This window comes from Harmonia axyridis, chromosome 7 (genome assembly GCF_914767665.1).
Source record: "Harmonia axyridis chromosome 7, icHarAxyr1.1, whole genome shotgun sequence".
Taxonomy (NCBI): domain Eukaryota; kingdom Metazoa; phylum Arthropoda; class Insecta; order Coleoptera; family Coccinellidae; genus Harmonia; species Harmonia axyridis.
Genome location: NC_059507.1, coordinates 10,416,403 through 10,435,096, shown reverse-complemented (window position 1 = coordinate 10,435,096; position 18,694 = coordinate 10,416,403). Strand labels below are relative to the sequence as shown.

The 18,694-nt window shown below is 36.9% G+C and overlaps 1 protein-coding gene across 6 annotated transcripts in view; it reads right to left on the bottom strand.

Moving 5' to 3' along the window:
• The window catches only part of LOC123684381 (neurobeachin), a 372,530-nt gene extending 368,511 nt beyond the window's left edge, over positions 1–4,019 (bottom strand). For all 6 annotated transcript variants that reach the window (XM_045623617.1, XM_045623619.1, XM_045623620.1 and 3 more), the window contains exon 1: positions 3,786–4,019. In XM_045623617.1, coding sequence (XP_045479573.1) covers positions 3,786–4,004 — 219 coding nt within the window. In that variant the 5' untranslated portion in view covers positions 4,005–4,019. The remainder of the gene's footprint in view (positions 1–3,785) is intronic.
• Between the last annotated feature and the right edge of the window lie 14,675 nt (positions 4,020–18,694).

Here is an 18,694-nt window from a genome sequence, read left to right as displayed (position 1 = left end):
CTGTTATGTGGAGACATTCGGATTTCACCCATATAAAATCCAAATGGAGTAAAGCACAAATCAGCATTAATATTTCATACGATTGAGAACAAAAACGGCGGTGAAAATCCAAAAATGAAAGCCCTTCAAAACGAGTCCGCATACATAGTAAAACTCGAAAAGAGTCATAGAAGTATTGATATCCCGAATAATGCTGTAGACATAACGAAACTAATTTACCTACGGCTTCTGATGGTATCCTTCATATGCGTCATTGTAGCTTTGTCCTAATACTTTTGAAAAGCTTTGAATATACGGATTTATCATGGTTTCGAATAACAGATATGAATACGTGTTCCTGCAGCAATCCCTGGACGAGTTTGTGTATGTGTTTCTCGCGTGCTTTCTACATCAATGCATTTCAAGTGCAGTTATTGATATAACAATTCAATCCCATATTCGGTGTTATACGCCCGTCTCTATGGAGATAGAGAATCGAATCTGCTTAAAGCTGTAATCGTTTGACATTTGACAAGAAAAAATTACGCCCTTACTAAAGATGAGAAAATGTACGCTTCAACAACGCATTGATTTTGATGAAATTCACTACAGAACAGTGAAAATTTAGCAGTCACAAATAGCAAAATTAAACCACTTTTGGGTCACCGTGAAACATCTTCTCGGTTGGAAATAGTCGAACTTATGGAAAAATTTGAGCTGTTGAAACAAACTAGTGATGTGAAGATTCGAACCTAAGAACATTGCTGCTGTAGCTCGTAGTTTTGAAGAACACCAGATTTATCGATTTCACAAAAGACATTACAGCTTATTTTGCGCAGACTTATGTCTTATAACCTTTTAAGTTCAGTCAACACAAGAATTCAAACCGGACGATCACCAGCAACGTCGTATCTTCGCTGATAGGGTTCTTGAAATGCATCAAAATGATCCGGATTTTCATCTCAAAATCATATGCAGTGATGGGTCCCATCTTCACCACAGTGGCTACGTTAATGAGCAGAATTTGTCGTATCTGGGGCTCAGAAGATCCATGAATAATTATTGAAAAGCCCCTCCATCCTCAACGTATCACTGTTTGGGCTGATGGTGTGATTAGACCTTATTTACGAATTCGAAAATAAGGCTGCTGCAACTGTTATGGTGAATAAATTGAGCTGCCGAACTATGATCAATGACTTATTAAGACCGGAATTGGAAGATATTGATGTGGACGACTTTTATTTCCAACAAGAAAAGTTTCCTGGACATTTTATTCTTCGAAGAGGTGATCACAATTGGTCTCCGAGATTTTATGATTTAAACCTTCAGACTTTTTACCTTTGGGGCAAGGTAAGGTCTATGATAATGCTCCGCAATCCTTTCAATACGCTTAAGGTGGAATTCGTGAAGTTATCGAGGACATACAGCTGCAAACGGGCAATTGGTCCTGAAAAATATCATACTTGCAACCGTAGCCGTGGCAGACATTCGTCATATATCGTTTTCCATTGAAAAATTGATGAAATACCTTTTCCTTCACAATGAAACAAACTCCTATTGATTTATCTTAAAATATACTCGTTTTTTTAAATCAAAATGAAACATCTTATAGGAAAACCCCTTTATGCCAATGGCTTAATCTTAAAATTGCTGTACTTTCACCCCGATGAAAATGCTATCAATCTGAATGTTCAAAGATAAGCAAAACTCATAGTCTCAAAGTGTTCAAACTGTTTAATTCAATTGCCGCAATTGTACTCCAGTTAATGACGCCATGACAATAAATCCCTCGTACCCCCTTATTACATCTGAAACATTCCTCGCGCCACCCTGTATACTTATCGGAACTTTCACCATTTCTCCCGCCATAAATTGACAGGCATCGAAAGGAGAACCTCATTACAAGGCATTCTTCGAAACTCCCCCTCCCTTTCCGCATTTTTATTTCCAATGCATGTGTCACAGTAGGACGTGACTAGTTTTTCCCAGTGGAAAACAGCGTCGGAACAATGTCCTCCTGATGAAGACGAATAACGCCACGTAGAAAAGAGGAGCACGGCCCGTATGTGTCGCGACAGCAGGGGGCAGTTTAGATCAATCGTTTATTGGAAAGAATTGTGGGACGATCGTGAGGCGGGCGTGACTCTTGTCGACTTGCCCCCGTACATCAGGGGAAATGTACGTGGTGCATCCAAAAAAAAGCTGTTGTATATTATTGTTCTTCTCTCGATATAAACTTGTATCATACGTTGAAATGTATGATGCCCCGTTACATTTCCTCTGCTAATACTGAGATTCATAGACACATATGCTTCTTTGTTTGAAATTAATAATTTGTATTGCTCTTTCTCAGAAGAATATATATAATACCTCAGAACGTTTATACTAAAAATCTGCCATGATATTTTTATTAATACATCCTTCAAGACAAGACAAGAGAGAGCTAGCTTAGAATAAGCTGAATATAAGGCTTGATTGCCTAAAAATACATCCTTACTAAATAGAGAATTGTTTGACCTTATATTGTAAAGTCCGCTCAATAATTCACCAATGATTGGCAGAGTGATTGGTCGATATTTCATTGAAGAGAATGGTCGAAGAGTAATGGCCAATGAAGAACGAACCAGAACAATGTTGAATAACTTTTTTCCTTCTGTTGTTGAAAATAATCTGGAGGACACTTGTTTTCAACAAGACGGTGCCACCTTCCACACAGCCACCTTAATTATCTATTTATTGAAAATGGTCCAGTTGATTACCCTCCCAGGTAGTGTGATGTAACGCCTTGTGATTTCTCTCTTTGGGAAAATGTTAGGTCAAAACTAAGCAATTAAAAAATAACATTGAACTTAATATTGATGAAATAAAGCCCAATTTATGTGGAAAAATTATGAAAAATTGGGTCGACAGAATGCAGTTGGTAGGGAGAAGTCTTGGTGGTGATTTGAATGATGTTATTTCCCATGCATAATCGTATTATCAACCGTACAAATAAAAGATAATTCTTGCCTCGCTGAACAATTCATATATCTTTTTTTGTTTGCCATCACTATTGAAAACCCCATTTTATGTCTGCTCTTTTTAAGACACTAACAATTAACTAGGATCCCTCCTTGCAAGACAGAGGTTGCCTGGACCAGAGGTTATATGGTGTTAGTTTCTCAATCAGGTTGATCTTAATTGCATCAGGTAGGCTACCTTCCCTCACATTTACATGTAAGGGAGATAGATGATACTATAGCACTGCGGTTTCCTACACCAATCACATTCAAGCAGGCATCTTGTTGAAGTTTCTGCGAAATACAGCAAATGATTGACTTCTTTAATTTTTGTCGTTTGCACTTGGGCTTACTGAAGACTTACAATTTCACATCGATCAGTAGTTCTAAAAGAAATTTTCACCTAATTTGCTTTGAAGTCTGTTATGAACACTAAGAAAGCTAAGGGCTGAAAAGACACTTTGAGTTATATGGAGTCGTGGAAAAAATTAAGTTGAAGGATAGTTAATAACATTCATTTCTTGAGATAAGCCCTTTCCAACTGTTACTGAAGAAGAAACATAGTTTTTTTGAGGTGTTTTATATATATATATATATATATATATATATATATATATATATATATATATATATATATATATATATATATATATATATATATATATATATATATATATCATATTATTTCATATTAGTGTCGAGTGTTAAGTACATAACATACAGTACATGGTGAAAATATGTCATTTGCGGACACGCTACACATGCATCCAATGTGATTTAAAATATCTGACATTCAACATAACTCACCCAGAAGGCCTTCAAGAACACCAAGCACTGTATTATACCCTCCATAGTATCCCCAGTCAGGCAAAACGTGCCGGTCAAATGTCTACCCCTTCTGCCCACAGCAGCCGACGTTGCCAAGCTGGCATGCACCAGGGCCCTCCTAGGCAATGACGTACCAGTTGCCGCCAATACCCTAGGCATCGGCTTGGCGGCGCTGATGAGCCGCTCTAATGAGTCCATGTCAGGAGAACGTGATGTCCATGTTAGAGATTTACACTTTGGTTCGCCTATTTTGAAGGTTTCACTTACGGATTGACGGGTTTTTTATGTCCTCTCGCGCACTTCACAGGCCACTAATTTATGTTAGCACGGCAGATTGTTACTTACAAGATGGATCTCAATCAACACGTCCACGGAATTTCAAGTTCTGAGAAGTATTATAAATACGAAATCAATAAATCTGAAGAGAACAGGGAAAATGCAGCGATTTTGCATATACTCCAGCTATTCTCGCCAACAAGTTATGAATACTTGAAATAACCCTGATTTCCAGGTATTCATACCTTGTTTTTTAGCAGCAAATGGCAAAATAAGAATTGATATTGATGAAGAATTATGTTTTAATCCCATTTAATTAGTGAGGTTTCGGTACGATGAAGATTTATGTGATATTGATAGATTCTCGAACTTTTCATTTCAATTATATTGAGGTACTATATAGTCTTATTAGGAGAGTTATTAATCAAAGATTCAGGAATCATGTTGCCACATCCACCGACATAAAATTTTTCCTTGTGTATTTGCTGAATGTTCTTCTATTTTATTTGGAGTTTTCTTGAATCAATTTTTTTTCAATAAACCAATTTTGAGGAGATCCCCAATAGTAACCATGAATTTATTTTTTGATGAATCAAAGAGAATTGTTCAAAGGTTCGAAACTTTATTCGAGGGTTATTTAAAATATTGTTTTTAATATTTTTCAAACTACTTTTCTGGAACGAGAATAACTTCTGAGGGCAAAAAAGGTCATTGTTCCACAAAATATATCACCTTATATATTTTTCATTTATTGGACTGATTTCAATCATCCTATCATAATAGTTATTTATAATACAAGTGCAGAAGGCATTGATATTCTTCCACGAGTTCAAAATTCAAAAACGAGCCACGAAGTGGCGAGTTTTGGAATGAACGAGTGGTAGAATGAGCCTTCTGTACGAGTATTATACATTATTTTCTCTAATTCATTGCATTTTCATTGAAATTAATGAAATATTTCCATAAATATATTTTAGTGATTTTTGCATTGAAAAATGTTGGTTGGCAGAACTGATTTCTTTAAGGCAAATTGATGAATTGACAGATAAAGCCGTGGCGGAAAGTTCGGAGTACCAACATAGAATAATAAAATATAACCATGAAAACTGTGCGTTTCTGATATATTCTCGCACGATTTTGTTCTACAAGATGTGGAAGAATGAACGGAATAACCACAGAATTAGAGAAAACAATTTTCTAATATAAGTACTTTGAATTACCTGGATAATATCAAAGTCTCACAAACTATTTCCTTTTCATTCGAATTCAGGATGTTCACTAAACATTGAAGCCATAAAGAACATAAAAATTCCTAAAACCATCAATCATCGCAATAAAAATTTACATTCCAGAACAATAATTTCCAGGTCCAATAACATAAAAGGGTATACTGTTTCCATGTCAACTACCCTTATGCCAGCCCACAGGTTATGCATTATATATTCTGATTTATTCAAGCATAAAACTTTTTAGGTACTCGTTCACTCTTTTACAAGTTTAAAATTCATGGTAACCGAAACAGCAGTCGCACATAGTATATTCCATTATGAAGTTAGATAACTCAATTTCAACGCTATGAAAACGAAACGAATTTATTCCAATTATGAATAGTTGGTATATGTGACAACTTGTCAGCTGAATGTTCACGATACATTGCAAATATATCAATTTTGATTGACCTTTCACCACAAAAATTCATTCTGATACTCAATCCAGCTTTAACTTTTCTGTAAACTCCTTTCTTGACTTCCATTCTTTAAAATCAAAATAACGCAGTATTAGGCTAATTGAAAAGTCCCGGTCTAATGCACAAATGGCGGTGCTAGTATTAAATCCATATGATTTTAAGTTAGTACCAACCTTCAAAAGATACGTGTCAAAATTTGACATCAGTCCAATCATTAGTTTGTGAGTTATTGCGTTATGTGTGTAGCTACTTGATATATTTGAAAAAAGATGGAAAAAAGAATTTCGTGTGCTGATAAAATATTGCCTTTTGGAGGAAAAAAATACAGTTGGAGCAAAATATTGGCTTGATGAAAAGTTTCCGGGGACTGCATCAAAAGAATCATTGATTGGAATGCTGAGTTTAAACGTGGTGAAATGAGCACCGAAGACGACAAACGCTATGGACGCCTAAAAGAGACTGTCACCAAAGAAAAAATCAAAAAAGTTCACAAAATAATTTTGAATGACCGTAAAGTGAAGTCAAGCGAGATAGCATTGTGAAGTTAGCATCTGAACGTGTATATCACATCATTCACGAATATTTGTACATGAGAAAGCTGTGTGCAAAATGGGTGCCGCGCGAGCTCACAATCGATCAAAAGCAACAACGTGTTAATGATTCTGGGCAGTGTTTGAAGTGTAAGTGCAATAAACCTGAATTTTTGCGTCGATATGTCACAATGGAAGAAACATGGCTGTATCATTTCACTCCGGAGTCTAATCGAAAGTCAGCTGAGTGAACTGCACACGATGAACCGAATCCAAAGCGAGGAAAAACACAACTGTCAGCTGGCAAGTTTATGGCATTAGTATTCTGGGGTGCGCAAGGTATAATATTCATTGATTACCACCAAAAGGGCCAGACCATCAACAGCGATTATTATATAGCGTTATTGGATCGTTTGAAGGATGAAATCGTTAAAAAACGGCCCCATTCGAAGAAAAGAAGAGTGCTGTTTCATCAAGACAATGCGCCATGTCACAAATCAATAAAAACAATGGCAAAATCGCATGAATTGGGTTTCGAATCGCTTCTGCATCCACCGTATTCTCCAGATTTAGCCGCAGCATTTTTTTCCTGTTCACAGACCTCAAAATAATGCTCGTTGGATAAAAATTCAGCGCCAGTGAAGAAGTAATCGCAGAAACGGAGGCCTTTTTTGAAGCGAAAGACAAATCATACTAGAAGAATGGTATCGAAAAGTTGGAAGATCGCTATAATCGCTGTATCGCCCTCGAAGGCAACTATGTTGAATAATAAAATCGAATTTTGCCAAAAAAAAAAAAGTGTTTTACTATGGTAGACCGGGGGGACTTTTCAATTGGCCTGTTATGATGCTGACGGAGATGAAGATTTGCAGAGGTATGGATATACTGTCCTCTTGTTTCTAGTAGGACTTCACTGTTTATGGAAGGGAAAAGCTAAGAAGCATTTGACTTTTGGCACTCTCTATGTACTTCTCTCTTATACATTGATATTACATCCTGAGATTTACCAGCACAATATATCCCACTAGATTCAATCTGACCTTTCCCGGACAACAATATTCCAAGAAGAAGAACACAACAGACTTTCAATCCCAAATCAATACTGCCCACTATAGATAGAATCAAGACCCTTTCATCTTGAAACCACGCAGATGAACCGATACCTAATGAACCAAAACATTGAACATTCCGTACAAACGATTCCTCCATCCAAGTCTCCCTCAATGAACCGAAAATAAGTAACAATAACCGCTTATCCCACCGGCCATCACTGAGAAACGAGGTTGTCTGTCCAAAAATCATGCCGTTCCAAATGAGGACCCGTAACAACCCATTCTAACCTCCAGATAGACGCGGTATCATTACCTAAATTGATTTCACGTTCACGATGTTCCGGTTATTCCGAATGTTCCGGGATGTATCCGGTTCGAACGATAGCGATGATGCTGCAATTTTAACCTGCCGAGCGGTTTCCTCTAATTTGACGCGATGGTAAGAGTGATGGCTGCTGCGTTATTCCTTGTCGCGTTGGTTCGTTCCTTCTTCTATAACGTTTCACAGTTGATAGATATGGTTGGACATTCAGACATTTTCAGATAAAATAGATAGATTTTGCCAGAACCGACATGAAATTATATCTTATTAACGAAAATGTCGTTTTTACTGAGTTTATTACTATTGTAGTGACCTTGTATGTTCGAGAGGTGGCGTTATGGGCTTCGCAACACACTCTAATGCGGCCCCGGCGGGTTTATAGAGGCTACCGCATTACAGCAGCGTCACCCCTCCACGATGTAGTGGGAAAGTGTATTAGCATAGTATGAAGAAAGGATAGTAAGCCAGTGTAGTGCTTTTTTCGATTTTGTTGATGTTGAGCGCCATCTAGTTGTACTCACGTTTTACTCGAATTTTACTGTCAAAAATTGGTCCGTAAAGTGGAGCCCTCTGAAAAAATCGGTGTTATTTTGAAGAACTAAAATATTTGAAATAGAGTGGTCAGAATATTTCTATATTTTGATATTTTTCTGCTCTGTAATAAGCATTTACGCCAGTGGCGTGTATTTGTGATAACTTATAATAACATAAAAATTGTTGGCAATGTCATGCGACCCCTTTTCAACCACGCCACTGAATGAATTATAGTATTATTTCTGCGCCATCTATAGCTCATGATTCAGCGCTATCTATTATCGAGTTACTTCTCCAAATCCAAATCCAACTACAGTAGCGACCCCTGGTGATTATTTCCTTGCCGTCAAGCGGCGGTTGGCTTACTATCCTTTCCTTATACTATGGTATTAGGCAGAGATCACTGGGTTGCCTAACTGACGATTCCACCAGTGATCTCGGGATGAAACACCGCACCTTCAAATTTGGCTCGAGAACGACTCGCCAAACTACTATAGATGTAAATATGCCTTCTAGTTTTAAGTGTGGTCACTGTTCAGGGTGTCTCAAATTCGATGCTCAAAAATTCGATTGAAAAACTGGAAAAAAATTTCTGAAAAAACAAAAAAGAGAGTACAAACTTCATAGCCAAAAAGGTCACGAAACTCCTATGACAAAGAGTAGACCACAGAAAACGGTGTAGAAAACATCAATGGAACTGTGCTACTCGGATACTTACCAATATTTCTGAAATATTTTCTCCGAGTTCTTAATGGTCCAAATAATCAATAGAGACTCTGATGATGAAGAAGAGTATTGATGTCTGTAATAACCGTGAGTTGGTCGAATGTTTGAAGCAGGGATCGAAGGGCTATCGGCCAAAAAAAAAAACAAAATTCTTGTTAGAGAAGATGTGGAATTCATTCTAGAGGCAACGATGATTGGTGGATGCCGATCGCAAGAAAATATGCTACTTACTCATGTGGAAGATAAAAGTGAGTTCTTTCGGTAAATATACCACAGACAAAAACCGATGTTTTCATAATCTTGGTTTTTCTTTATTGAAACATGAAACCATGTTTGCTGCAGGCTATTCAAAATAAGGTTTTTTCTTCAGAATTGCCAATTTCATAATCAATTTAAATGAAACATGTTCATGGCATTTATGATGTTGTTAATAACGTTTTTATAATCTTGGTTTTTCTTTATTGAAACATGAAACCATGTTTGCTGCAGGCTATTCAAAATTAGGTTTTTTCTTTAGAATTGCCAATTTCATAATCAATTTAAATGAAACATGTTCATGGCATTTATGATGTTGTTAATAACACTTATAACGCATTATAGGCCCACGCGCCATGAAGGATTTAGATTATGTCCAAGGACATAATGTCCTCAATAATGCCATTCGTAAGTAAAACATGAACTAGTATGGCCCAAAAAAAAAAAAGAAAACTTGAACCAGACCACAGATCTTTCATCTCTTCGATCATTGAATTGATTTTTTCGGATTGACATTGAGACACACTGATAACGTGGCTTCATAAAAAAAAAGGAGACGGAAAGAAAACCGAGCAGCATTTTCATAGTTTTCTAGTGAAAACAAAAACAAATGACGAAATATACAGGGTACGGAAAAAAATTAAGTGAAGGGCAGCTTCCTCCCCCTAAAATATCTTCTCGCCTTCCACAACATCTCGAAATAAACAAAAATATTTGCACAGAGTGAACTTCTAATCCCCTCTCTCGGCGAAAGAATGGGACGTGGATTTGTTGGAGCTTTTCCTTATTATCTGAACGAGACTCCAGCTTGCATTGGGAACTCCATTGTTATCTTGAAGTGGCCTCCAGCTTGATGAGGGCACGATTCGTTTGTTTCAATATTCCTGCTCATTAATTTTAATACTCTGCCATTAAAATCCGTTTGATGTCAGTACGGACCAACGGGAAACGCTGACGCCAGATCACGTGACGAACGAGTGAAAATATCATTTCATTCTCTTTGCGGGAATTATAGGATGTGTGATTTCCTCGTACTCTACGGGATTGAAATATGTGTTTTCGACTAATGGAAGGCAACATACATGGATGTTGCTTTTCATTAGTCAAATTTGGTCAAAATATGGATTCATTTGTAACAGTGTAATATTAAATCACACCATCGGATTTTTTTTTACTTTTATGAAAAAATGGGGAAAGCACTGATATGGAATTATGAGCGCTCGTTAATTCATGCGCCCATAGAGATCGCAGAATTGGCGCATGAATAAATAGCGCTCAAGAGGTCCTGTATTCACGTCACAGATTTCATAATGTTTCTTCTTTTTTTTAGTTACTCTGCTTGAGTGTACTATGGTTCTGAAGAAAATATCAACACGAAATTTTGCTTGAAGTTTTCAATATTTCAACCCGACCGTATCTGTTGTCAGGGAAATGTTGCTCTTTCTTTTTCAATCTTCTTCTCGAATTATTTCATGAAGATGTGAACAGTTCGAAACTTTTATTTTATATCTATCCTAAAAATATCAACTCCGTCAACTCTTATCGATACCGAGAACTCTTATCGGGTTCTTAATAACACATGAGAACTCAATGTTCTGAAGAACCCGATAAGAGTTCTCGGTATCGATAAGAGTTCTCGGTATCCATATCAATACTGTTTCTTGCCGCTGTTTACGAAACCAGACCATCACAACTCTTATTGAGTTCTAGATAACAATGAGTTCTCTCATATGTTCTTGAGAACACAACAGTTGTGATGGTCTGGTTTCGAAAACAATGGCAAGAAACAGAAGTTATGATATAGATATCGAGAACTCTTATAGTTACCGAGAACTCTTATCGGTTTCTCTATAACATATGAGAACTCAATGTTCTCGAAAATCCGATAAGAGTTGTCGATATCCATATCATTACTTCGGTATCTTGTCGCTGTTTTCGAAACAAGACCATCACAACTCTTATTGAGTTCTCGTTAACAATGAGTTCTCATGTGTTCTTGTGAACCCAATAAGAGTTCTCAGTATCGACTGACAGTTGTGATGGTCTGCTTTCGAAAACAGTGGCAAGAAACAGGAGTATTGATATGGATATCGAGAACTCTTATCGATACCAAGAACTCTTATCGAGTTCTCGAGAACATTAAGTTCTCTTGTGTTATTGAGAACCCGATAAGAGTTCTCGGTATGCATAAGATTTCTCGGTATCTACATCAATAATTATGTTTCTTGTTAGTGTTTTCGAAACCAGACCACCAAACTGTTATCGATACCAAAAACTCTTATCGAGATCCCGAGAACACATGGGATCTTAAATGTTCTCGAAGAACTGGTACTCGAATCTGTCCATCGCCAGTGCTTTCCGATCGTTCAATTTGTTTCTTGAACCAAACAAAACAAAAACTATTCCAAATATAACACGCATAAGTGAACTTTTTCTCGATTTCAATACAGATATTTCAATCCAGCTACCCTCAACGTCATATTGAAATAACGGCGGATTAGACAAAGACGATACACAACATACGAGACGATGACGAGTTCGAATTCATCCCTATTTCCTTTCAGGAAGCTCGTGCATACTCGCCAAATGAAATCGGCCATATCGCTCCGACGTCCGGAAGAAAGAGGATTAACAATTTTTTTTTCCAGGATGGGTATATCGCGCTTTAATGAGTTTCTGTGATCCGGGTACATCTCTATTTCCTCTCGGAAAATCCGCAGCATTCAGTGAGTCCACAGAGGGAGAGATCGGGTAGATTTCCCTTACGAATAGAGACCAGATCCCTAGTAAATCGGGTGTTTACTCAGTGGAGTAGGTTGATAATGGTACAGGCCGCTTTCGAGGTTATATCCTGTCGATAATTACTGTTCGATTCCTGTGTTTTGAAGCATGAAAGGACTTTTACCGAGCCCGCACAGGATGACGGGGCAACTAACTAAACAAAGTGAACACAAAAAGGACTAGAAACGGCTCAACGTAGTCCCACATTACATCTAAAAAATTCACTTTACTCCAGGTTTTTTATTCCTGATATATGTCAAACTGACATCTAGGATAAATATGTTTCTATGAATATATTCACCGAGTTGCGAGTTGTGACCATAGAGTATTAAACATAGATAGAAGGAATATACGCAATTTTTACATGTCCCCAACATGGTTAGATAACGTTGTCGAATTGTGATATTTTCAAATCCAGAATTTTACTATATAATTATGAATGTATATCGAATGAAATATATTCATTTGATATATTCCTGATTAAATATGCAGATTTGAATATTTGGAATCGCATATTTTTTCTAATTATCGAATTCATAATAAACAGAATATTTATTATTTTCTGTATTTACCTGCTGAAATCCAAGGTTTGGCAATTTTTACTCTCCTAGTGTCATCGGTTGTTTCACTTCGTTTGGCACGCTTGAAGTTTGTTTTCTGAATTTCTGATATACTTAGATATTCATTTCAATATATTTTGAGTTAATATGAAACGTTGATTCACTATTGGACATAAGTAGTGCGTTCTTTGTGAAGAAACTCGCGAATTGAGTGAAATATCGTATCACTAATGTGTTTTCATTTCCGCGCGCTTCATGTCAAATTTGATAATTCATGTTGGGGACAAAATTTGCTTACTGACATATGCTCCCTCTATTTATGTTTATTGCTCTGAGCATGTGACTGAGCTCATTATTTCCAAGATCCATCTTAATAAAAAAAAATTTATTATTCTATTGCAAAGATCTCCATAAAATGTTGGTTCACAATTCAGACAATTTCCACGCCTACTTGATGTTGTTATAGCCTACCATTTTTCATTGAACCTCACTTATAATATAGGTGGAGCAAATACCCAGCAGTACGCACAACATTCTTCCATTTCTGAAATTAACCATCAATAATTCATGCAGAAAATCCTCAGATGAATTACTCGATATTCTAAATAAACAGCCGATATCGAGAGTCAACCCTAGAGGTATATTTCCTGCGCCCTAATAAATAAATCTGACTATTTCCTCCACTGGGACCGAACTCTTTTGGTATGATGGTGAATAATGTCAATCTCAAGGATTTATTTTCTTCGAGGCTGAAGCACGTAGTATAGCAATAAGTAGTAGACGTTAAGTTATGGCCCCTTCAATATTTGACTTATGAGCGCAATATTCATGCTGTAAGTTCATAAATTAATAGGATATATGAACCTCTCGCTGAAAATCTTGGTTTCTCCATACATTATGGACGAATTTTCCCATCACAAGAGTTATTTACTGAAAAAATTGTTACTCCTAGAAGAATTTCCTTCTCCTAGCAAATATGGTTTGATCGGTTGATGTTTGTCAAGAATAGAAGCTTTCAATTTGCATTATCACAACATCATAGAAAATGTTCATTCTTTGATATTTTTATTATTTTCTAATCGATTCGATTGGAATTTTCTACAAGCAAACAAGAAATAATTCGAGAGCTATATAGATTTGGAGAATGGATTCGAAAAATTGAATATTCAACGTTATTCCAACGAATACTCTTGTCCATTGGAGAACTGATCGTATATGCGCGATACTCTATTATTGTTCAATGGCGAAGTGGGGATAGTCACAAAGCAAGACTGCGGCGTTATACGATTTTGCTAGTGTTAGTTCATAGTAATTTTTTTTGGATCTTGTTGCGTTTATGAGTGACTATGTATTTCAGATCATTTTTTTCACTTTCTAAATGAGATTTCTAAGATTATTGGAAAGGCCTAAGGATCATTTTAATTGAGTTTCTCAAAAATCCGTGTCTCCCATCTACAAACAAACAAGAAAGAATGCGAGAGCTATATAGATTTGAAAAATGTATTGAAAAATAGCATATTCAACGTTATTTCAACGAATACTCATGGTTCAGTGGAAAAGTGATCGTATCGTAGATGCGCGCTACAATATCGAATAAACGAGTTTTTTCTTTCAATGGCGTAGTGAGGATAGTCACTAAGTAGGACTGCTAGTATTAGTTCGAAGTGAACTTTTTTGGAACTTGTGCGTCTATGAGTTTCTGACTGAATATTTCAGATAATTTTTCTCATTTTCTAAATGAGATTCCTTCATTGGGGAGGCCTGAAGATCATTTTATTTGAGATCCTCATAAATCCAGACCCAAAAAATACTCTCTCATCACGAAGATCTTGACAGCATCAAAATTATATATAATGTATCGTGCAAAAATGAAAGATCGCCCATCCAGATACTGACCCCATCCAACACTGTCCCAATTCGTAAATTACCGACATTCTATGAAAATTATATCGCCTCGTTCGCTAGAAAAAGCATAACTCTGGTGCGCTCGGCTTCCTATGAACTCGTTTTCAAAAGGGAGTCCCGCTTTGATGTTCCGCTCACCGAACACGCTGCGAACACCGTCCATTTTCATATTTTTCCTATGCACGTTTCAACGCGTATGGCACTCTTTTGGGACGGAGGTGCATGATGGAATGATGAGTTTATTTGAGCATGGATTCCCTTGTTTAGAGGAGTCCTTTTGTTTTCACACACCTTTCAGTCGTTCCATTTCCTGCATCGATATTTGTGACATAAGCCGTGAAAATCGAATCGGTGTGAAAGGGCCATAGGAAAGTTGGCGACCGATGAATTTTCAAAATAACTCCTCTATGTTCAAAAACAAAGGAAGATCGGTGATTTTTTGAGTATGTGCATGGTTGAGAATTTTTCTAAATTTCAGTGTTTAGTATGGATTCATCAAGCCAAGTAGCTTGACATTTTAACCAACTACTTGAATTGAAAATCAAGCTCGTGAAAAATTACTTACTTGAGCTTGACTTGACTTGATATCAAGCTACTTAATATTACTTGAGCTTGATATGCACGCGTCGCACGGCATATATTTCTGCAATCTCGTGCGCGCTTAAGGGGATTCCTCAAACGCCGAGAGGCTGAAGCATTCGCCAGTGTGACTTTATTAGTAGTTTTCTCACATTTCTATGAAATCCATTGATAGATTTTGGTAGTTCCAGAAATATCTCTCCAAACTTGGCCAAAATGGCCAAGGATTTTTCATCAACGCCAGCATCGTCAGCACCTGTTGAAAGACATTTTCCACATCTGCTCTTACAGTTACCAAAACCCGCAATAGGTAAGGCGATAAATTCATAAGATGCCTCATGTGTCTTAGATCCTGGATGGAGAATTATGAAATCAAACAAAGCCTGGAGGTTTCCCAATATTAAAAAACTTTATTTTTTCATTATTTTTTATTTTATGTCTTATAGTGATATAATTTAAGTTTCTATTTCAAAAAACTTGATATTTTCGGTTCTTTTATACAATAAGTTTCATAAATAAAAGTGTTTTTTGCATCATTGCATCATTTTTTTTATTTATGAGATACTACACAATAAAATTGCTCAAAATCAAGTACCTTGATATGATTCAAGTACTTGATAAATAAATACTTGACTTGACTTGAGACTGAAAAACTACTTCTTGACTTGAGCTTGACTTGAAATCAAGTCAAGATTGAAACGGAAACGTGACGTGGCTGAATTGTGTGAACCATACCTCTTAGACCTAGGAGGTATTGATGTGAATCGACCTTTATAGTAATTCTCCTAAGGTTCAGCTCCATTCATTTAATATTTTCTTCAAACGGTCTGTTTAGTCCTTAGAATGATTTTAGTGTTCAAATTTTCATGAAATTCCTCAATTCGTGATATTCAGCTTCGTCTTGTTCGGCTAAATTCTATTATTCTTCATTCCTGAGAATTCCATTCTTCCGTAGAATTACAGATCTCTTCCTTCCCTTTCAATTCAAACCCATTCAAATGATATATCATCATGAATCAGGATCTCCTTTGTCGAATCTAGCGAAAGAATGATGTAACCTTTTCTGTTTGAAACGTAGAAATCCAAGATAAATAAGGGGGATGAAGAGAGCATTTTTCCTTTGAACGTAATCATTACAGATTTCTGCAGAAAGGGCTACCGTCAGATGTTTGCGTAGAACAAAGGCTTCGGTTACATTCGCCTCTCAGACGAAATAATACGAATTTGAAAGGCAAATATCCCTTTTATCTCGCGAGAAGGAAATTGAGGGATATTCAGGGCAATCAGGCCTTGAATTCTTTGCTATTATCATCGAGTGTATGGAAAATTTTCCATCCACTACGCAATTAAATTATGTTTTTCCAACGGAAAATCCTCTTTTCTCCGATGTATTTTCTGCATGGACGTTCTTCTTGTAGACTGAGATTTAATTAGTGGATTTTTTTTTTATTAATTGTAACTACGAAGGGGTACTCTTTTGAAATACGGAATTCTACTTAATAATGAAGAAGATTGTATTCCTTTTAGGAGTTGATTTTTCCGCTTCAAACATTATTTTCATTAGAAAAGACGAAGGATTATAATATTACTTTGGGGTTTCCACTGTTCTCTTTTTACGAAATTATGCGCAACACAGAGAGGTTGTAAAGCTCTGTTTTCAGTGAAATATTCTCATCAAAATATAATTCTCCTGGTGAATTCACAGTGAGACGTTGCCTTTATATTCATAAACATGAACAGGAATATACAGGGTGTCCCAACGAAAATTCGACATCTTATCCTTTGCGAAAAATATTGGCAGTTGATGCCACTTTGATGAGGGTGGTTATTTCGGAAAAAACTCAGGATAGAAATTTGTTCCTTTTTCAAAACAAAAGTTTACCCTTTTTTTTAACTTCTTCGTTTCTGAGGCCTTGGGCGTCAAAGTTTTATTGGAAAACTCCGTAGAATACTGGTCATTAATGCTTGCAGTAAACACGAAAAAGAGAACATTATAAATATTATTCGACTCCTTCAGCCTATACGCGTAGAAGAGAAAACTATTTTCATTATAATAACTCATAAACTCAAAATTCCAAGTTAAATGGAATTGATGAACTACTAGAAATAATAAAGAAACAACATTTATTCACAGTTGCTTAACTGAGAAGTTAGAGGAGTTTCTGGTCTCGAATGAGCTGATCGAGTCGGTGTTGGAAGGAATTTGCACCAACAACACTATGTGGCAATTCATTTCATCAGTCCAAAACCCTTTTGGAAAGACATGTTTAACGATATCTCTGTACCTGAAATTCTCTTTCGCCAGTTTGAAGCTGTATAGTGCTTCTCATGTAGAGGAGATCTCTATTTACACCAAAGAACCCATACAGAGCCTGATAAGTTACAATGAAATCACCTCTATCTCGCTAATCCCCAAAGGTTCGCAGATTCAGTGGTCTCAAATGAGCGTGACAATCTGCTCTTATCCTCCCAAAGGAAATTCTTGTACGCTTTACAGACTCAAAGAGGAGTTGATTGCTCGCACCACACCGGTGCAGCATATTCTATCAAAGGAGGAACATCGCTGCAATGAAGTGTTCAAGTGTTCAAACGCGTTACCAGTCTGCAACTCTCATGTGATCCTTGAATCGTGTAGGTCATCTATCTGACCTTCGCTATCTCAGCCGTCACTTGGTGAGATCAGGTCAAATCATAGGATGCTATGATGTGGTCAACAGGAGTCTAGCAGAGGCAATCGACTATATATTGAGACCTGGGATTATATCTGCCTAGATGTGAAACGGACAGAAGACTGGCCGACAGAAGATGTGATAGAACAGATGGCTGAACTAAAATGGCGATGGGAAGGACATGTGGCGCGAGACCATCAAACAAATTGGACGAATAGGCTGACACACTGGCGACCAAGAATGTCGAAGCGAACCGTAGGTAAACCTCAGAAGAGATGGCTTGATGACATAAAGAATCAAGCAGGAAGCAACCATTTTCGACACCAATCCTACACAGCCCACAAATCATCTGAAGGGTCCTCGTATTCGAAGCACGGTTATAAAGTTTCATCTATCTATTTATATCAGTGTATGTCACTTTCTTGACAATTTGCAACAATTTTGCACACTTCAATTCATGTTACGCTACTGGAATTTTCAAAGACGCAGTGGTTTGTCGATTCGTCGTGTGTGGTTGGTCGCCGATGAAGCGCCAACGTATGTGCGTATCTAGCGAAAGAAACAGAGAGAATTCTCTGAAAGATTTACCATAATTATCGAGACTTCAGGAAAGACATGTAAATTGTTTCAGATTTCAGCCTAAAAGTTTTTTATTTATCCCTGTTCTGTTGACTTTTTATTCTCCATTATTGTTTTAGGTTTGTAGTAGAATGTTATGATTTCGTAATCATTGAATAAAATATTGTTCGTACCTCCAATTCAGGAACACCCTATATTCCAAAGCGTGAACTGTTCAAGTTTTAGGAGATCTTTTTCTCCTTCGCGAGATCGAGTACCCTTTATAAATTGACTTCAGTCAACTATTTCCACATCCCTCCCAAGTGTACCTTTATCCGGTTGGAACATTTTTCGAATCCGCAATCAGAATCTCATCCGAAGCGTTGAGATCGAATGGGCCGGTACATTTGCACCAAATTTCCGCTTCGATACTTCCGACGTCTCAGCCAACCCT